Raw genomic sequence first — 20,387 nt, 5'->3', positions numbered from 1 at the left:
GTCGAAATGTTATGTGTTGGTAACTTTGATTTAACTTTGTGAAACATTGCTAGGTTTGGGATATATTTGAATAAACATATTACGAACATACTTTGTTGTTTTTAAGATGCGATTACAAGCCTAAAACATAAACGTCTTTCATTCAAATCATCTTCGGCAAACCCGGTACTTTCTTCCGTTTACATTACCTTCGTACCTAGAATTGAATAAGCCTCAATGTTAAAAACATTCATGAGGTATGAGAGAAAACTGTTCATTTTATAGAATCGCATGGTTGAAATTTTATTATTTTCAAACTAGAAGATTAGTATTGACGTCATGAAAGGATTTTGCGACTAAATATAACACAGTTTTGTTTCCGAAGAGGTTTCATATGGCACCAATAAAACTGCCTTGTTTATTATTAACGATTTCGAAATTTTTCTAACGAAAAGTCTAAGGGTCTCAATGATGCAGAGTGTAATACAGTACCGGGGATAGAGATGATACAGTCAAATAGGACAAAATAATGCCTATTATGGTTCCCAAAATTGAAATGTCACACAGAAATTAATTGTTATATTGTTCCAAGAAATTAAATCAAACATAGTTACATTCTCTTCGAACCCCTCGGATCCAATATTAACGTATTTGATTGAATATCCGAGAAAATGTAATAAAGCAGTTGCCCGTCTTTTCGAATTAAACATGATAGAAATAACATTATATTTAAATATTCAATAAAACAACGAACATAATTAATCGTTTATACATTAGATATACTTCAGTCGTTATATATTAATAGTATAAAAGTATCGATAAACAATGGAATCAGATACATTGAAAAAAAACCTGTAATATTTGTTTTGAACATATTATTTTGACAATTTAATGTTTACAGAACGATGTGGTTACAACCATCCGCCATTGTGCTGATGATGGTGCTGCAGACCTGCGTGGCGGAAAGATTTGAAAGATTGGAGCGTCGATTGGAACTGAAACTGAAATCCTTTCAGGCCTCCGTCGAGGTGGTAGGTATACATTTTACTACTCTAGACTTCTGTTTTGGTCGATATGTCTTTTTACTGACCTGTTAAGGTTATTGACCGTGGACCCTAGCTAGTTAGTCTTACGCAATAATAGGTATGTATTGTCATCATACACTCCTTCTGGTCAACATATTGTTCTCGTTTCAGAGATTGGACGCAACTGAAGGATATTTTGATACACTAGCTGATAGAGTTTCAAAGCTAGAATCAATTGTTGATAAGTCAGATACCGATATCGTGTTGACTAGAAGTAACGGTTCAAGGAACGAGCCTTCTATAGAATATACTAAACCTGAATTAAACAAGATCCAAAACACGCTCGCTATGTACAAAACATCATTTATAAAACAAAAAAAAGAAATGAACGATGTGAAGTTTGATATATTCACGTATTTGGGCAATCTCAGCTCTGATTTTAAAACCAAGTTGGCCCTGCACGTTGTAGGGCAAATAGAAGACAACAATAAAACATTGATTGCTCTAAATTCTCAAGTCCGAGATCATATCGCCAACGAAACAGAAAGTCTAGAAGTTTTTAAAACTAGTATACTTCAAGACGTGAATGAGACACGGGCACGTGTCCAAAACGAAACAACTGAACTTGAAAAGAAGGTTGAAAAGCTAATAGGCAAAGCAAATGAAGTTGTTGGGATCATTGATGAGCAGAGATCTACAATAGAAGACGGTATTATGGTCACCATCAGGGCGCGTAAGTAAATCGTAGCTTACGTCAGCATAGTTATTTTCTAATTGTCTAAAGCAATTACATTGTTGGCTGCCAATGAAATCGGACGATGAAGGAATAGAACATGTTCATCAAATATAAATGGATGGGTTTGCTAAGCTAATGTACCGTATGGTATGGTTCTTTCCACGGTTAAATCAGTCCTTATGTCATTACGTTATTTAATATGCCATGAGTAGAGAATATTTAGGACATGCAATGTAATATCGACCTTTACAAGCAGGCTTTTTGAAGATAAAGTCACGCTGGTACTTCTACATTTCTAAAACGGCTCAGGTCAAAGATACATCAGGAGTCATTTGTATACGACTTTGATAATTTATACGAGTTATGCCAAAATGATCGCAGCCAGCGTTGTTTTAAAAGAAAAACACGTGAATATGAATAATTATACACAATTTAAAATGACACTAAAGTAATACGGAAATAAAAATAAACAACGCAGACCACACATACCCAGGACAGCTTCTTATTGTAGCAAGCACTTTCAACGTTGTTTCATTTAAGCTGTCACAACTTTAAAAATATGCAAAAGGACATTTTTATTACTTTTTCTCGTATGTCATAGACGGCGAATGAGAAGAAAGTTTCCGCCACTCATCATTTGCATAAGACAGGCCATATAACTGAAAAAAACTGTTTGGAAATGACGTCAAATTTATATTGACGTAGACGTCAAATAAATAGTGTCGATAATCATGTATTGTAGCAGTACTGCACAACAACATTTACTTAATATTTTAACCCGCGTTTGAATTTATCAATTGACGATTTATTATATTGTTCTATTTCTATTTAGTTAATGTAGTGACTGGTCGGGATAGACATTTTGACATGGGTCAGTGGAAGTAGTCACATAGCCGTTAACTATTGCTCTATTTCTTTATCGATGTCAAAGTTTATGGAGATATTGTCATTATGTTCTTTATGCAGCATAAGTCACAGTACTTGCGTTGCACAACCACCGCCTGCTATTGTTATTTTCTCTTTTTAGTTCAAAGTGTATGTAATAACTGGTCGTCATGGGTTTTCTATCTTAGTCATGTGACAGGGGCAGCAGAAGTATGACCTGCCATGCCCAACATCCGTAGACAATCATGCCATTTCCTTATTTAGTACTGGTCCGCATGGTCCGACGTAGTTTCAGGACCTGCGTTGCACCACCTCCGTAAAATATAGCTTTTATCTATCTAGTTCACAGTTCCTGGAGTGGTTGGTCTGCATGGTCCGACTGTCCTCAGTCATGTCAAAGCGGAAGCAGAAGTAGACACAGGTCTTGTGATGTACACCCGCCTGTTACTGATGGAATTTGCATTGGAAATGATACAGATACAGAGGAATGCATCATTCACGAGTTTTGTACACGTGAGTTCATTTTGGTGAATTCTCACAATTTATAGTCTCTTATCAGTAACTACCATGTTACATTTTATTTTAAAACAATTATTATTTCTGTTTTTTTAAGGTTATTCATTTACCTATTAGTTTTTCAAATCGATATTGTCGTGAAAGTATAAGTGGCTTAGCCGAAGTGTTTCATATTATAAACCTGTAAAAGTTTGAACATGCAACAAATATTTGTAATAAAACATTGTTTGGATACATTGTTTTTATGATATCTGTATTTATTAAGTAAATACCAATACTAAAATTATTTCTGAACGTACTTTTAAGTCCATTAGACGAGTAAGTATTAATACAGCCAAACTTGATATGTATGTACATGTTTTGTCATTCTAAGATTCGGGGGAATTGTCGCCATGGTCACATTGATCACATGGTCGCTTTTTTGCTGCTCGCCAATGGAGATTAGGGCGAATTTGATTTCGAAACATATAGGATATTTTAATAGTACCGTGTAACCTTCATCTTTTTTGGGGAAAGCTGGTATTTGAAATTTAAATAAATCCATAAATGATAATCAGGGCTATTATATTTTAAGGTTTCATTATCAATTAAAGTGTAAAATTTTATAAAACACATTGAACGTTTCATTTCATCGTGCAACGTGGAAAAACTCGAAAGCATTGTTCTGCAATTTATGAACTGGTCCCTAAGTTTGAGCAATGTCTTATGTAAAATCAAATATAGTCGGCGCCCTTCTGGGCACTTTTAACGTGCGGCACTTAATTACCGGACTCCCCTGCAATATGTATGCATACACCAAGCAGGACAGATATCTACTGCACCGACCCAATCGCACATAATGCATAACAATTTCCAAAAGAAAACACGATTACAGTGAATGTTGAACCATGCTTTCAATATTATTTATAGTTGCGAGCTTCAAGTGTTTTTCAACCAGTGAGTCTGTGTCTCAAACAAAACAGAGAAAAAGTATCTGAAGTACAAATTCTCAGTAACTTCCATTGAAGATGCTTTATAGACAATACGCTAAACTAATGAAAAACGAAAGTGCAAACATACGTGTAATTTGAAACGCTTAATCAAACCGTTACAACCGGTCCTACTTCAAACCAACTCGAGATAATAAGAGGGTTTACGAACTTATAAGACATCCTAAAATCAATAAGAGATACTTATAAATCACAATGTAATGTTTTAATGTTCTGTTCTGTTTGTCCTTTAACAATGTAAGGAAATAAATCGTCATGACAATTTTGGTCAACTTTGCAAGATGTTTAAAGTGAAGGACCTACAAGGAGTAAAGTAGGGGTTACATCACCATATATAGGTCACTATACTAAGAAAGTCGTATGCTCTTATACTTTAAAACACGTGCAAAGTTGAAAATTAATTCAACAAAAAATCAATGCAAAAACAGTAATCTGGCTAAGGTTGGTACTCAATAGAATGAAGTAGGCGGGGTACCACCTAGTTTGTGTTGTAGGGGACAAAACACTTACAACCTATATAGTTCACCAAACTGGTAAAACTTGTAAACTCGTTAAAACCAGTTGGAAAGTTGAGCAAAATTCTAAAATAAATCGACACCAAAACTGTTTTCCTGCTGGACCTGGTATACACAGAGTGAAGTAAGCGGAGTACCACTATGTAGCTGTTGTATGGAACACAAACACCTACCACCCATAAATTATAGCTCACCATACTGGGAAAACTCGTAAACCCGTTTAAACCACTTGGAAAGTTGACCAAAGTTCAACAAATAAACACAAAAACAGTATTCCGGCTAAGTCTGGTACATAATAGAGGGAAGTAGGCGGTACCTCCTAAATTCGGCCTATGAAAACTCGTTCACTCGATATACCCATTGCAAAAGATACCAAAATTCCACACAATTGACACAAAATCGTTTATTTTTCGGCTTGGTTTGGTACTCAATAGAGTTAACTAGACGGAGTACCTCCTTGTATGTATTATTCACAATCTTGCAATAGAAGAACATTTTCCACCCGCCTTATCAAACGCTGGTAATAGAATGAAGGCAAGGTTCTTAAAGCGGCATAGACTGCCCTTTGTTTCATTTAAAACGGTGAAGAAAAAGGAAAGTTATCTTTGTTTTAAGTCATCATTCGAAGCCAAATGTTGCCTTCCGACGTAGCATTTATAACGTTATTTATCACGTGATATACAAACACTGAACAAGACAAAATTGTGTTCCGCTTGCGAACATCATATTGCAGAGTTTGGGATTGTTATATTTATCTTAAAAACTGATGAAGAACTGTATGCAATTCCAGTGCCGAGATGCCCCGATATGAGCGTAGAAAACGGAGAGATTAAATACATAGGCGACAGGGCGAGATACACGTATGCACATGTAAAGTAAGTTAAGTATTAAACAATTGCAACTTATTTCATAAAATTATGTTCGGTGCGCCTTTAGTTTATGGATGCAATCATAATCGTATTTGTATTGTTTATTTGATTCATGGTTAAATACAGGAAGAATGACAACATTTGTGAAGAAGATTATAAGCTGAACTTTCTGAGACAAACTGAGACATCTCCACACTCTTTCATTATAACAAGCGCGTTGATTTAAATTGTTAAAGTGTAAAACATGCATTTGGTAATAGTGAAAGGTTGAAAGATGTACTAACACAAGTAAAGGGTTTGATACGACTCATTCGCGTAACCATTTATTTTGTTTCAGTACATACTAACATTCTAAATAAGGAATTGTCAAGTAAGAATCGATATAGGCTTATCTAAATGTAGAAAATACACTACTGAAGGAATTACAATCGCACAAACAACAACTGATTATCCTATTAAATGTAATATTATGATTCCTTGAAAATAAATGATTTGAGATCTTACGCCGAATGATTAATTATTTGTACCTTCAATAATATCCATGTTTCCCGGGTTAAAACCACTTCTCTTGTTTAAATGCCGGGGAATTCCGGGGAATAAATCTGTCCGAATCCGATGTCCCAGATTAATACTTATAGGTAAACAATATTCTTCAAAATATATCTTTTGTTTAAATTATCACTCAAATGTTATAGTTAAGAGGCATTGGGTAAGAATAGATAGTGTTCTCTTACTTATATATTACTTAGATTTAAACAGTTTAGACAACATATTTGACAAGTTGACTGCGAGTTTGACCATGATATCTGCGACCACCGAGATGAGTTAAGGCATACCTAGAAAGAGACATCTAATCATAAATTATTAGACACGACCCAGAGGTCGCGTTTCGTTATTTCGCGTTTCCATTATCGTATTATCGAGTATCGCGTTTCAGATCAACACATTCATAGGCGATGGCCCTAACGGCATTCCGTACATTTCTCCTAATTTGTCGCTTATTTCAATCATTTATAAGAACGTTCAGACTCGTGATTACTTTCATTCGGATTATGATAAAAATATACATTTGCATTTAAACCTATTCAGCCGCATCATTGGTGTCTTGCACCAACGTCTTGTTCGTACTGTATAACATTTTAAGACAACAGACTCAACTTGCAGTTGCAATGACGGCTACACCGTTGGTAAAGATGGAGTGGAAACAGTTGAATGTCTTGGTAGTCTTCAATGGGAGAGCAACTTACATTGTTACAGTGAGTACAATCTAGATGTAGTCACATTTTCAAACATCTTTCGTTAGGATGGGCGTTATTCGAAATCTGGCAATATTTTACTGGTAAACTTTATATTAGTGTTGGGAATCGGACAGAAAAAATACTATCGATAATCGGTTTATGAAACCGATCAATGATCGATTATTAATCGATTCAATCATTATTTAATTATCTTTGGTCATCATATTTAAGGCATACAGATTCAGTATATGCACCAGTTTTAAGCATATATGTTCCCTTACAATAGTGTTTGTACAATTTCTTTGTATAAATTACATTATTTAATTTATTCAGAACGCAACTATCCTTTAGTGTTTGCAAGTTACTATTACAGAACATGAGACCACATATTTTTACCTTACATTTAGTAGTGTATACATGTGCAAAATGAATGCAAAGACATATATCAATTTCTTTTTAATAATAAGTCAGTAACAAGTACAACACGCAGGTGAATATTCTACATGTTTTACAAGAACACTTGTTTCAGAAAACTAAATTCTAACATGGTAAGAAGAAAACCGTTAAATGTTTTAAAAAATAATTTTAAACCACAAACATAAGAAGTTGAGAACCAATCCTTTAGCAGTTAAATTACAAAGAAAATGTGTAATAAGGTACTGTAGTGACTAACTGACTTGATAAGAATATGACTAGATAACATAACATAGTAACACCTTAACATTTCAACATTAAGTAGCATTTACCAGAAACAAAACATATTTGCATGACAAAATATTTACTGGTAGTGAGTAGCGGTTACGTCCCTAGTTTCTATTATCGATTGTTTAAATTTCACTATCGATTGTCGCCGACGTATGCCTTTTCAATTAATTGTCGAGTATAATAGATCATCGGCACAACATTACTTTATATTGGAAGCAATTTACAGGTAATTCATAAAGACTTGTCTCAATATACAGGTTCAACAATTAGACTGGTATCATTAAACAAAAAGCTTTAGTCTATCATGTATAAAGGTTAAGAATTAAGGCTTGCATCATTTTACAGGTTTAGCAAATTGATTGGTATCATTGTACAGGTTAAAGATATAGAATGGTATTATTATACATGTTAGGCATATAGACAGTTATCAGTGTAAAGGTTAAATTTATATATAGATTTGTATCAGCATACAGGTTTGTAGCTTACAGACTGGCATCATTGTTTAGTTCAATCGAATTGACTCGTAATTATATACAGGCTAAGAATAAAGACTGGTAATAGGCTACAGGTTAAGCATGAAGATAGTAAAAATTTACAGGTAAAGCAATAACACTTGTATCAGTGTACAGATTAGGCATATAGACTGGTATCATTATACAATTTTAACATATAGACTGGTATCAGTATACAGACTAAGTATAAAGACATATATTAGTATACATGCTTAGGAAATAAACTCGTATCATTATTATTGTACAGGATTAGTATAGAGATAGGTATCAGTATACAGGTTAGAATAGAGACTGGAATCATTGTACATGTTTAGCTTATAGAATGGTAACAGTAAGCTGGCTAAGCATACAGATTGATACCATTATAAAGGTTCAGCATAAAAACTGGTATATGTGAAAAGGCGAAGTATATGGACTGGTATCCTTATATTAAAAGTAAGCATAATGACTGGTATATGTAAATGACTGGTAAAGTATAAACACCTGTATCTTTATACAGGTTAATCATAACAGGCATCCAAATACATGTAATACATAAAAAGCTAGTTAAAGGAATCAATCTGAATATAAACCAGGGGCAGGTTAAGGAATAGACGTTAGAAAAGGCGTTACTTAGGGGCAGAACCTTTTGACATTTACCCCTTACCTCAGAATCGAAGGTTTATGGCGTCCAACGTTATAATAACTTATAATAATGATTGAGGAATGGCCACAAAACATTATTCTGTAATGGTTTAATTAACAAAGCGGTGATGCAGACATTAAATTGATAAACAGAGGCACTGCCCTTTTCAGATGCAAGAATATTTCGAAACACTTCCAGCGACTTTTCATAGAAATCAGACTTGTTTTAACTGTATTCTTGTTCATTTTTGCGACGGGTAAGATGTATTAATCATAACTCACCGGTGTTATAATTCTCCCCAGAGACATTGAAACCATGGAAACCTGACAACAGTGAATATAAAGATTTGGGAAACGAAGAGGAAGATCTTGATCATCATGAAACTTACAAAATTCGCTGTTTCTCGTACTATGAACTGAAGCAAAGTAATGGCCGTTACCTTGGTGGAGACAATTACTACACGCGTAAAGTTGAGGTGGAGAACTTGAACGGAGCTTTGAAATACGACGGTGAAAAAGATGCAAACACGCTGTCGTGTGTTGAAAGTGAGTAAAGCCCGCGAGTATAATATCATGCTATTATTATTTTATTAATTTTAGATACACCTGTTAAACATCTATAGTATATGCAATGATTCTAAGACTGGGAGGGAACACATTGTTGTCTGGTAAGGTGTAAATAAACATGTTCCCTTATTGTAATATTTGTTGCGTTTAATTTTAGAAAGGCAGAAATCAAATGTCTGTTTAACTTTATTTTATATTGTATTGTTAAAATTCTGCTTTAAATACATTATATTCATATTATTAGTAAAATGACCGTTCAAAAGATGCTTTCATTAACGTACTGTTACATTTATGAGTATTTCTCATCCAATAAGCATGCAGTCAATATTTTATCTACAGAGGCAATACTATGCATGTTTATCTCTAAAACATTTGTTTCAGAAAAACAGTTTATATCTGTGTATTGTCTAGTACTGAAACTCAAACAAAAATGCAAAAGTTTGACAATGAAACTTTGAATATTCCAGAAAGGTGTTTTCAATTGGATCAATCGAACTATCCCAATGTGGTCATTCAACCGAAAACGAAATATGTAGAGCATGGAGAGTCTTACCATTTATCGTGCGAGAACGGCTTTGAACACAGTCTGAAAAGCGACCCAGATTTCATGTGCAGCTCTGGTAGACTTGGTGGGACAACTCCCCATTGCAAAGAAAGTAAGTTAGCATTCGGAACTGGAAAATAATTGTATGACATGATGTAGCTCCAAGAATAAAGATTATAATTGTTTTAATTAAATGAAATAAGGATGGAAATATGTGTTTAACGCTGTCTCAATTCATCTTTTTGGTATATGAGTCGGTTTTTGAAATATATTTTGAATGACTGTTTCTTACCATGAAGCCTTCATTTTGACAACGAAAATATTAACATCCCTTTTTCTTCAAATTGGACTGACTTTCAGAATGTTTGAATTAGACCAATTGAAAGTTGAGTTTGTATTTTAATTGAAAAAAATGCATTTATATTTCAAAAATCATATTCCAAACACATAAAATCGAAATTCTCGAGTAAAGACTTAGTTCTGTTACGTATAAATCACACATTACGACATGATCATGTTAAACTGTGTCGAGCTTTCAGAAACGCCGTATGTCCATAGACTGTATCACGTTTTCAAATGCTGTTATCGATGCTGTTATCTACAACCATTCGTACAGTTTCTTAGAATAAAAATATAGGTATATGAAACATAACGAATAAATCTTTGTTACGGTACATCAGGCTGAATTATACTTGAAACAACAAAGTATTTTTTGGGGATGGCTTGCAATATATATATATACTTTACCTCCCGAACCGGAGAGATAGCAAGTTGGTGGAGCTCCACCGTTCAATAATTTACGTGCGGATATCTTACAACGCTATTCAACAATACAACATGTTAGTTATTGAACGTTGTCTTAAACAGCATGGTAACAACACATTTCGTCAACCACTACCCCTGTGACTCTGGTTTGTGGGGTCAGTAACTATTACAAATGAATTCATATTGATGGAACTTTAAGCCACATGTTCAAAAGGCTACAGGAACATGTATTTCGCATCAAATGTTACCGCAGGAACATAACATCCATACCATCGTGTAAAAAAGGTAACCAAACCGCTTTACAGTCTAAAGCGTATTTGTTCTACTATGGCACAGCATACATTTCACGACAAGAGGTATATATTGTAAAAGTATCACGACAAAACACACTCATAGTCATATACGTGCATTCACTTGTGTTCAATATCTGCTGTAAGAGTAAATATCTTCAGCCTTAGTTTTTCGTTTCAGAACTAATGTGATGTATTGTATTAATGATAAGAATGGTTTAAGACAATTTGATTTGTGCACAATTTCAAAGATATGAAATTATACAGAACATGACAACAGTTCAACGATACGTAATTTGAAATCTTAAAATTGTATGCATGTTTTATATTTATTAACATAAAATCACGTTATGGGCCTAAACTATGCATACAATCTTAAGATTCCAAATCGTTGAACTGTTGTCATGTTCTGTATGATTTCACATCTTTAAAATGGTGCACAAATCAACTTTTCTTAATGCTGCACTCTCACAGTTTTGCCATTTTAACAACTTTTTTTATTTTTTGTCTTGGAAAGAGCAAATTTTTGCGTTAATATCTGCAAACCAATTATATAAGATTGCTGACAAAAAATCAGATCGTAGATTTTCATATTTCTGTTCGAAATTAATGATTTATGACTTAATAATGCATAAAACATCAATATTTTAACTTAAATACAGAATTATACGATCTAATTTTTTTGTCAGCAGTCTTATATAACTGGTGTTCATAGATTTTTCAAAAAATGGCTCGTTCCATGACAAAAAATAGAAAAGTTGTCAAAACGGTCAATCTGTGAGAGTGCAGCTTTAAACTATTCTTATCAATAAAGGGACTTGTTACAATCAATATGTTAAAGAGACTCTTCCATGCTTTATGTAAAAGAGATTCGTTACGATTTATGTTTAAGGGACTCGTCTACACTTTGTTTTAAGAGACTCTCTCATTCTTTGTGTTAAGGGACTGGTTAACGCTTTGTGTTAAAGGGACTCACTCACGCTTTATGATGAAGGAACTTGTTTACGCTTTGTGTTAAAGGGACACGTTCACGCTTTGTGTTAAAGGGAATCGTTCACGCTTTGTGTTAAAGAGACACGTTTACGCTTTGTGTTACAGGGACACGTTCACGCTTTGTGTTTAAGGGACACGTTCACGCTTTATGTTAAAGGGACACGTTCACACTTTAAGTTAAAGGGAATCGTTCACGCTTTGTGTTAAGGGACTCGTAAGCTTTGTGTTAATGAACTCGTTCACGCTTTGTGTTAAGGGACTTGTTCAAACTTTGTGTTAACAGGACTCGTTCACGCTTTGTGTTAAAGGTGCCCTTTTTCTATTTTTGTACAAATGAATTGTACAAGGTTCATGTTAAAGGGACCCGTTCACAGATTTTTAAGGGCTCGTCCACACCTTGTGTAAATGGCCTTCCTCTATGAATGTGTTGAAGGGGCTCAAGCACGTTTTTTTATTTCTTCTACGGGCTCATACACGCAATGTACCCGTAATAGGACTCGTTTACGCTTTAGTTGAATGGGCTCATTTACGTTTGTGGTAAATTTGCCAAGATAAAGGATTTATGTACGCTTTAAGATTGTGGGCTCGTGAACGCTTTGTGATAAGGGTCTCGTTTAAGATTTATGCTAAAGGAACTCGCTCAGACATTGTGTTGAAGGTGTTTTTTGAAGGTGTATATAATCAGACATATTTCGTTTGAATTTCATGTTATTAGTGATTTCTTGTTACATCAACACAAGTTTAAGTAAAACTTCTCTTATTATCTGTAATTGATAAAATTGACACGTAGCGAATTATTTTAATGAAAAGTGTTAGCCATGCTATTGAAAAATATTTCAAGCTAAACATTCCAAACTATGTTTCTGTTTGTCAATAGAAATTATAAATTTGAAAAATGTTGTCATCAATGTAAAAACTGGGAATGGCATAAGATATGTACCAATACTTAAAGACGCCGTATAAAGTGTACTGTTTATTTGGAGATCTTTCAGGAAAATAAACATACAAGCCTAGAACAGCTAGGCAAACGTTTAAATAAAAAAAAACTCCAAAGAAATGACAACATATAATCGCATCAAAGAATATTGACCATACGCTTGGAAAATTATACACTAAGAGTGTTACATATCATTTGCTTTAAAATAAGACCGAAATAAGATTTGTGTGTGTACATGTTATATCTAATTATATTTTTTATTTTAGATATGCTTATAACAAAACGCGGTCCTTATATGAACTATGAGTGGCACAATTGGTTTAGTTGTTAATGCGTGTAACACTTTAAAGATATATACATTGTTGGAATGTAACTAAATAATATATCACCATCTGTATCAGAGCAAACGATGGGTAAAATGAATAGACTGATATTTATCAAATCAAAATCTTTTCTTTTTTTTAATTACGATACATCTCGTTTTCAGCGTCACGTTGTGAGCTTCCAAACGATCCATACGCATCATATTATGTAAACGATGAAATACATCGAGGAAACTACACAATCTCACATGAAGACAAGGTATGTTGGAGATATTGTGTAATGCATGAAGACTTAAAACTCGATTTATGAAACAGACAGACAGACGGACGGACGGACGGACGGACGGACGGACGGACAGACAGACAAACATATACTTTGTATTCCTCCATAATTGTAGAGACTAAAAAACCATCACAAATATAACCATTTACTTGTATAGACATGTATTCACAAACATCATCCAATACTTTATACAAATATCACAAATGTCGAATATATATTTATTATTTACAGTATGTGTTAGAATAAAGCTATCAAAATGTGAATTATCAAAATCACCAAGATATGAAATATATATTACACTAAGCATAATGCAGTGTTACTAATATTACACATACAACAAGCACATGAAAATACTTCATTACTACAATTACCAAAATGTTTTTCCTCGTTTTTTTAATTCTATATTCCACGCAGCATTTTAGCACAGCAATCGGTATAGGAACAATGACAAACAGTCAAAATGTTAAGTACTGAGGGCAGACATATATGCTCATTGGCCTAGACATATCATTGTGACTGGCATAGCTCATGACCACAATGTTCGTGGACTGTATCCATGGATATATTTTATAATATTGAGTATTGAGACTTATTAAAAGTTTTGACTATACTTAAGAAACCCGACCCACATATAAGCTCGTTTGTTTTAATAACGTCATCTATGTTAATAGTATGTTTTATGCCTATTTGTGAATCATCTGAATGGGAGTAGCTTGCTGAATACTTATTGTTAAATACATGAAATAATATAACCAACGGTTTACCATACGCAAAGTCATTGCATGTTTTTTTTATTTTAATTAAAATCTGAAGTTTATGACATGTTGTGCAATATTTGAAGCCCAAAAACTTACTTGCTTATTGTTTTTAGTAAATGTTTAACAATTGCTTTTACTCAATCCAAATACCTTCAAATGAAACCTAGGTAATATGGGGTCACATAATTGCGGGTCGGAGACCTTATACAAGTATGTCAAACAAAAGATGATAACGTACTAAACATTATTAAACGAACTGTACAGTCTTTACCCTAAACCATCTGTAACGAAGATGTCTTCTTCTTTTTTCAAACTCTACTACCTGTTATTTATGTATAATGGTATTTAACAGGTGGACCGTGTCGAGTGTGAAAGTGGTACTAGTTTAACAAAGCCATTAGATGGTAGAAACAGATGCTGGGATGGCAACTGGAAATTAGGAGCGGAATTACCAGTTTGTAAACCAGGTAATGTACATGTATTTTTCACGACTTGCAGACTACGCGATGTATATTTAAGTAAGATCAGTAAGCATAAAACAAGGAGGATAACTCTTACATATATAAGTACTTAGAGATGACAGGGTAATCATACTAGTGTTAAACTATCATAAAATATCTTAAATAATGTCTTAAGTTATGTCAATTTCTGAAGTCAAACTAAAAGGTATAAGAGGGTTTTTTAACATAAAACTATTATTTGGAATCAAATTAATGGAAATAAAGTATTTCAGATATCATGAAGCAATTATATAATATGATTATTGACATATTTTACTTAAGAAAATGACTTAAGTTAATGTTTTATAAATACAGGTCCAGAACTTTGCAAAATTTAACAACGTGATAATGACATAGTTGTTAACTTAAAAAGGTGACATGTTTCAATTGAAAAAATATAGCTACAACACTTGTATTAACTATTGTTCGGAATACTGCAGACCATAAATGTAGACGTTAAATTTGTATCTGCTTTAATAAAATGACTTTTACAACATCCTCAACTTATAAAATAATCAAGTTCTGTAAAATTGGCTGCAGAGACTTTAAAAGTGTCACTCTTATTCAAAATTATTACATACACATATACAGCAAACATATATTTTGACTGATAAACCTTTAACTACTTACTAAATCATGCATTTTACTGATAATAAGATTTTAACCGTGAATTTAAAAAAGCGAAAGCACAAAAACATTAAATTATTGGTAAATGTTTAAAGATTTACTATGGTCTACTATAATCTCATAAGGTAGAAATGCCGATTTCATGTGTAGCTCTGGTAAACTTAGTGGTACAATTCCACGCTGCACAGAAAGTAAGTTAGCATTCGGAACTGGTAAATGAGTTTGTGTTTTACATGCTGAAGCTCCAAGATTAAAGATGATAATTGTTTTAATTAAATGTCATAAAAATAGAAATATGTGTTTAACCCTATCTTAATTCATTTTTTAGTGTATGCATCGGTAAATGAATCACGTTGAAATATATTTGTAATGAGTGTTTCCTACCCATTTAGCCTCCCTTTTGCTTCAAATTGGACTGATTGATTATCTTGAAACTTACAGGATGTTTGAATACGACCAAATTAAAGTTGAGTTTGTATTTTAATTAAAAACAATGCATTTATAGTTCAAAAATCATATTCCAAACACATAAAATCGAAAATTTTGCGTAAAGACTTGGTAACGTGTGAATTACGTCTTACGACATGATCATGCTATACTGTGTCGAGCTTTCAGAAACACCTTATGTCCATAGACTGTGTCACGTTTTTAAATACTGTAAACGATGCTGTTATCTACAACCATTCGGATAGTTCCTTAGAATTAAAATATAGGTCTATGAAACATAACGAATAAATCTTTGTAACGGTACATCAGGCTGAATTATACTTGGTTGAAACAACAGTGGGTGGGATGGCATGCAATATATATCTATATATATCTATACATTTACTCCCGAACCGGAACGATAGAAAGCTGGTGGAGCTCCACCGTTCAATAATTAACGTGCGGATATCTTACAACGCTATTCACGTATACAACATGCTAGTTATTAAACGTTGTCTTTAACAGCATGGTACCATCACATTTCGTAACCCTCTAACCCTGTGTACTGGGTTTGTGGGGTCAGTAGCTGTTACAAATGAGTTCATATTTATGCAATATGCAACTTTGAGCACATTTTGAAAGGCTACGAAGAACAGTTTTATATTTTGAAAAATTACAAATGCCATGCGTATACTGATCATAATCTCTATCTGATTTCAAAAAGATATACTGGAAGGTAAATAGTTCTAATATTCAAATGTATCATATTTCAGAGCATTGTGATACTCCTACCATAGAAAATGGTGTACTGCTAAATTGGATAAGATGGGTTTATTCCAATCCAATCATTGTGAATGGCGACAGTGTACGTACCATTTCTTGTTGTTTTTCATATTATTTGCAGAAGTTGTATTTTATCACCAATGCACATTGAATTAACGCCACGCGTGTTAACGTTATTTCTTGTAACGGTTTAATATCAATAACATTTGTGGTGTGTTGAAATCCTAATCTTAAAAACACTTAATTTCATAAAAAGAAAATACGAAATAGTCACATATTTTTTGTTAATTTCATGCATTTTTAAAGGTGTCACTACAATGCAGTGAAGGGTTCTTTCTGTATGATAACAGCAAGAACGAGTTCATGGAGGAACATGTATTTCGCATCAAATGTTACCGCGGGAACATAACTTCAATACCATCGTGTATAAAAGGTAACCAAACCGCTTTACAGTTTAAAGCATATTTGTTCTAACTATGTCACAGTATATACATCACGACAAAAGATATTATTGTAAAAGTATCACGACTAAACACACTCATAGTCATATAAGTGCATTTACTTGTGTTTATAATCTGATGGCAGACAAAATCTTTTCTTATTTTAAAAGTCATGTGATGCATTATAGTTATGATAATAATAGTTTAAGTTGAGAAGATTCTGTGAACAGTGTCAATGATCGATGTGAAATCATACAGAATATGACGATATTTCTTAGGATTCATAATTTGCAATCTTAATATATGCATGGTTTATATTCATAAATATAAAAATCACGTTCTAGGCATGAAATATTCAGCAAAACTCAGCTTTAACAATAAATAGTGTAAAATCCTAATGATCAAAAAGCGTGCTTAGCGAACAATTCCATGTTAGTCATTAAGATTTGACACGACATTATCTAACTGACTGAATATTAAGTTTTAGACCAAATATTGACACCATGTCTGTAAAGTAATGGTTTGAACACATTGCGCAACATCTTAATGCTTAAAAAAGAAAAGAAAAACTTGCCCATGCGCACACTTTCCAACTGGGTTTGAAGGCTGATTTAAAATATATGATAATGGTATTCGTTCGTTCGTATGAAAGTGGCTTCTTCCCCTTTTATACAAAAGGGACTCGTTCTCGCTGTATGCCAAAATGGATGGTTTTCACTTAATATTGACTTATTCACGTTTTTCTGTTTAAGGGACTTAAATATGTGTAAAAGGGGCTCGTTAACGCTTAATGGTTAAAGGACGCTTTCACGATTTGTGAAAAAGGGGGCTGCTTGTTTATTTTTTCAGAAAGGAATTCGATCTTACTTCTATGTTAATAAGGCGTGTTCATGCTTTATACTCAAGGGACACATTCACACTTTGTGTTAAAGGGACTCGTTCGAGCTTTGTGTTAAAGTGGGGTTTCACTCTTGTTAAATCTTTATGATCAAAGGCCTTGTTCACGCTTATTGTCAAGAGACACGTTGATGCTTTGTTCTTAAGCGACTCTTTAAAGCTGCACTCTCACAGATTAAACGTTATTTCTTTTTTTTTTCTTTTTTTGACTTCGAACGAGCAAACTTGTGAAAATGCATGGACACCAGGTATATTAGAATGCTGTCAAAAATTGATCATAGATTTATGTATTTCAGTTCAAAAATTGATGTTTTATGCATATTTCTTAAACCGTTTGTAAAGGTTTACGCCATTAAACATTACTTTGAACATAAATATGAACATCTGCGATCTGATCTGAAATTTGCTCTTTCCGAGACAAAAAAAAAGTTGTACGAACGGTTTATATGTGAGAGTGCAGCTTTAAAGCTTTTAGTTCAAGGGGCTGGTTAGCATTTCGTGTTATAGGGGCTAATTTACATTGTATTTTTCGGGCCTCATTCATGCTATATGATCAAGGGCACGTTCACTTTTAATGGTAAAGGGAGAGAGGTTCACGCTTTATTATCAAGAGATGCTTTGTTCTTATTTTCATAAAATATTTCATTTGTAGTCATTCATTACGAAATTTTATTTTAAAACAGATACAAAATCGTTCAATAATCTTATGGACAACAATTTTGCACGTTTTTTTTATTTATACGACATCCTTTCCTGAATCACACATTTACTTAAATGTATACAATAAAATCTTTTGAAACGAACTATTGCACAATCCGCTTATGTTACGGACTATTAATCAGGACATTCTTAATTATCGAGTATCCTCTCCGGGGAATATACATGTATTCATTTCACTAGATTCATCGCAACGGAAGCCGTTATTTGAGTAATGCAAATTTTACGTAAATGTGTTAATAACGATAATGTAAAACAAACGTGTGTATGTAGAATGAATGTTCTAAGCGGAAGTAGGAGTTGTTCAATACCAAGGACAATGAATGTAAGTTTACAGACACGACATATCGTGTCTATATCGTGTCTATGACGATAATATGCCGATTTCGAAACACTTTTATTCTTCCGTGCTTTAAAGATTGATCGTTAGACCAGCCCCAAGCAGTACGTACCCTTTTGAGTAAAAACGTTTCACAAATCACAAACTTAACGATGCTGATACGTTTAAATGTTATTAGATATTTGTAGTCTATATTTCCGCGTGAAATAAACTGATTTCTTTTAAATATGTCCCTTATTCAGATATTCTTAATTTTTGGTCACGGTCAGGAAAAAATCGAATCATGAAATCCCGCCAATAAAGATACAAAATGTAAGGTTATATATTGTTTTCCATTATTACAAAGAAGTCGTTTCATTATGAATTACATATTTTGTTTGATCCATAAACATGCAGAACCTTTGTACTTAAAATATAGATAAAACCTCACTGTATAGCGCACACATTTTTAACGCAGTTTATTGCAGACGTCATGTCAATTTTATCACAAAACTTCTCTATCAATACCCTAGACTGCCTGGGTATTTTCATGACATGTCTTTTTACAAACATGCCGGATTTATTGACAAAACAGTTCTCCCTGCGCTGATGTTGAGTCGAATACAACAAACTGACTTAGCGCTGATATTTCCCGTGCTAAATACATTACTAAAATATAGTAACCGGAAAAAAGTTTAAACACTATATAAACCCGATCATTTGATTTCCGTTTAATGAGTACCTAAATGATATCCAGTCAGAAGAGTACCTAAATGATATCCAGTCAGAAGAGTACCTAAATGATATCCAGTCAGAAGAGTACCTAAATGATATCCAGTCAGAAGCATTACGTAAACTCTCTACTTGTTACGAGATTTCCGCTTTCTTTTAAATGGTGACGTAACACCAGGTTGATGAACGTCATACATTTTGTTATAATTATGTTCATGGCGCAATTTTCTGTCTAAATTCAAAAAAGTGACGAAGGTTTCCTCTTTTGATATAAATAGAAAACTGCCTTATTTAATTGTATCACTGAGGAATAAACGTATGATTTGCTTAAATACTCAATATCAATGTTGCAATTATTGTTTCTAATTACTGTTTTTACAAATGTGCAGAATGATGTTGAAAAATATGTTATGGTTATTTTTAACCCAAAACAAGGTGATAGATACAGCATCTGTATGCAAATACAATTTTTGGCCTAGGGCACTTGTGGCCTAGTTCATAGCCATAAACGCGATACCTGCATTCTCAAGCCGCATCTGGGGGTTCACTGACGTAATGTATTCATACGCTGTATTTTGATTGGATTGCGGTTAGCGAATTTGAATAATAAAAGTAGTACCAGAACTGATTACAATGAAAACATCCAATAAAAATAGTTCTTCAAACAATTCAAGCTAACTGTATGTTCTTTAATGAAGCACAAGAAATTCACACGTAGCGAGTGAGTTAATCGGGTTAACTACATGAATGTTCTTGCATACGGTCAGATTATTTGCAATAAGAATATGAACATATTGGAAAAGTACGCATCGATTTTTTCCGTTCAATGCTCTGTATTGATAGACTGGTACCCTCTTTCTCTTTTAACCGAAATGAAACCAGTATCAGCTAAC

At 33.5% G+C, this 20,387-nt stretch overlaps 1 protein-coding gene across 1 annotated transcript in view; it reads left to right on the top strand.

Annotated features, from left to right (window-relative positions):
- LOC128222983 (uncharacterized) overlaps nucleotides 1–20,387 on the top strand; it is a 114,213-nt gene that overhangs the window by 7,314 nt on the left and 86,512 nt on the right. Inside the window, exons 3-13 of the mRNA XM_052932196.1 lie at nucleotides 881–1,010; nucleotides 1,176–1,737; nucleotides 2,968–3,138; nucleotides 5,436–5,520; nucleotides 6,679–6,770; nucleotides 8,897–9,139; nucleotides 9,628–9,816; nucleotides 13,177–13,271; nucleotides 14,406–14,520; nucleotides 16,380–16,471; nucleotides 16,696–16,822. Coding sequence (XP_052788156.1) covers nucleotides 885–1,010; nucleotides 1,176–1,737; nucleotides 2,968–3,138; nucleotides 5,436–5,520; nucleotides 6,679–6,770; nucleotides 8,897–9,139; nucleotides 9,628–9,816; nucleotides 13,177–13,271; nucleotides 14,406–14,520; nucleotides 16,380–16,471; nucleotides 16,696–16,822 — 1,897 coding nt within the window. The 5' untranslated portion in view covers nucleotides 881–884. The remainder of the gene's footprint in view (nucleotides 1–880; nucleotides 1,011–1,175; nucleotides 1,738–2,967; nucleotides 3,139–5,435; nucleotides 5,521–6,678; nucleotides 6,771–8,896; nucleotides 9,140–9,627; nucleotides 9,817–13,176; nucleotides 13,272–14,405; nucleotides 14,521–16,379; nucleotides 16,472–16,695; nucleotides 16,823–20,387) is intronic.

Source organism: Mya arenaria, chromosome 17, assembly GCF_026914265.1.
Source record: "Mya arenaria isolate MELC-2E11 chromosome 17, ASM2691426v1".
In the NCBI taxonomy this organism is placed as follows: Eukaryota; Metazoa; Mollusca; class Bivalvia; order Myida; family Myidae; genus Mya; species Mya arenaria.
This window is presented reverse-complemented; position numbering and strand designations above follow the sequence as displayed.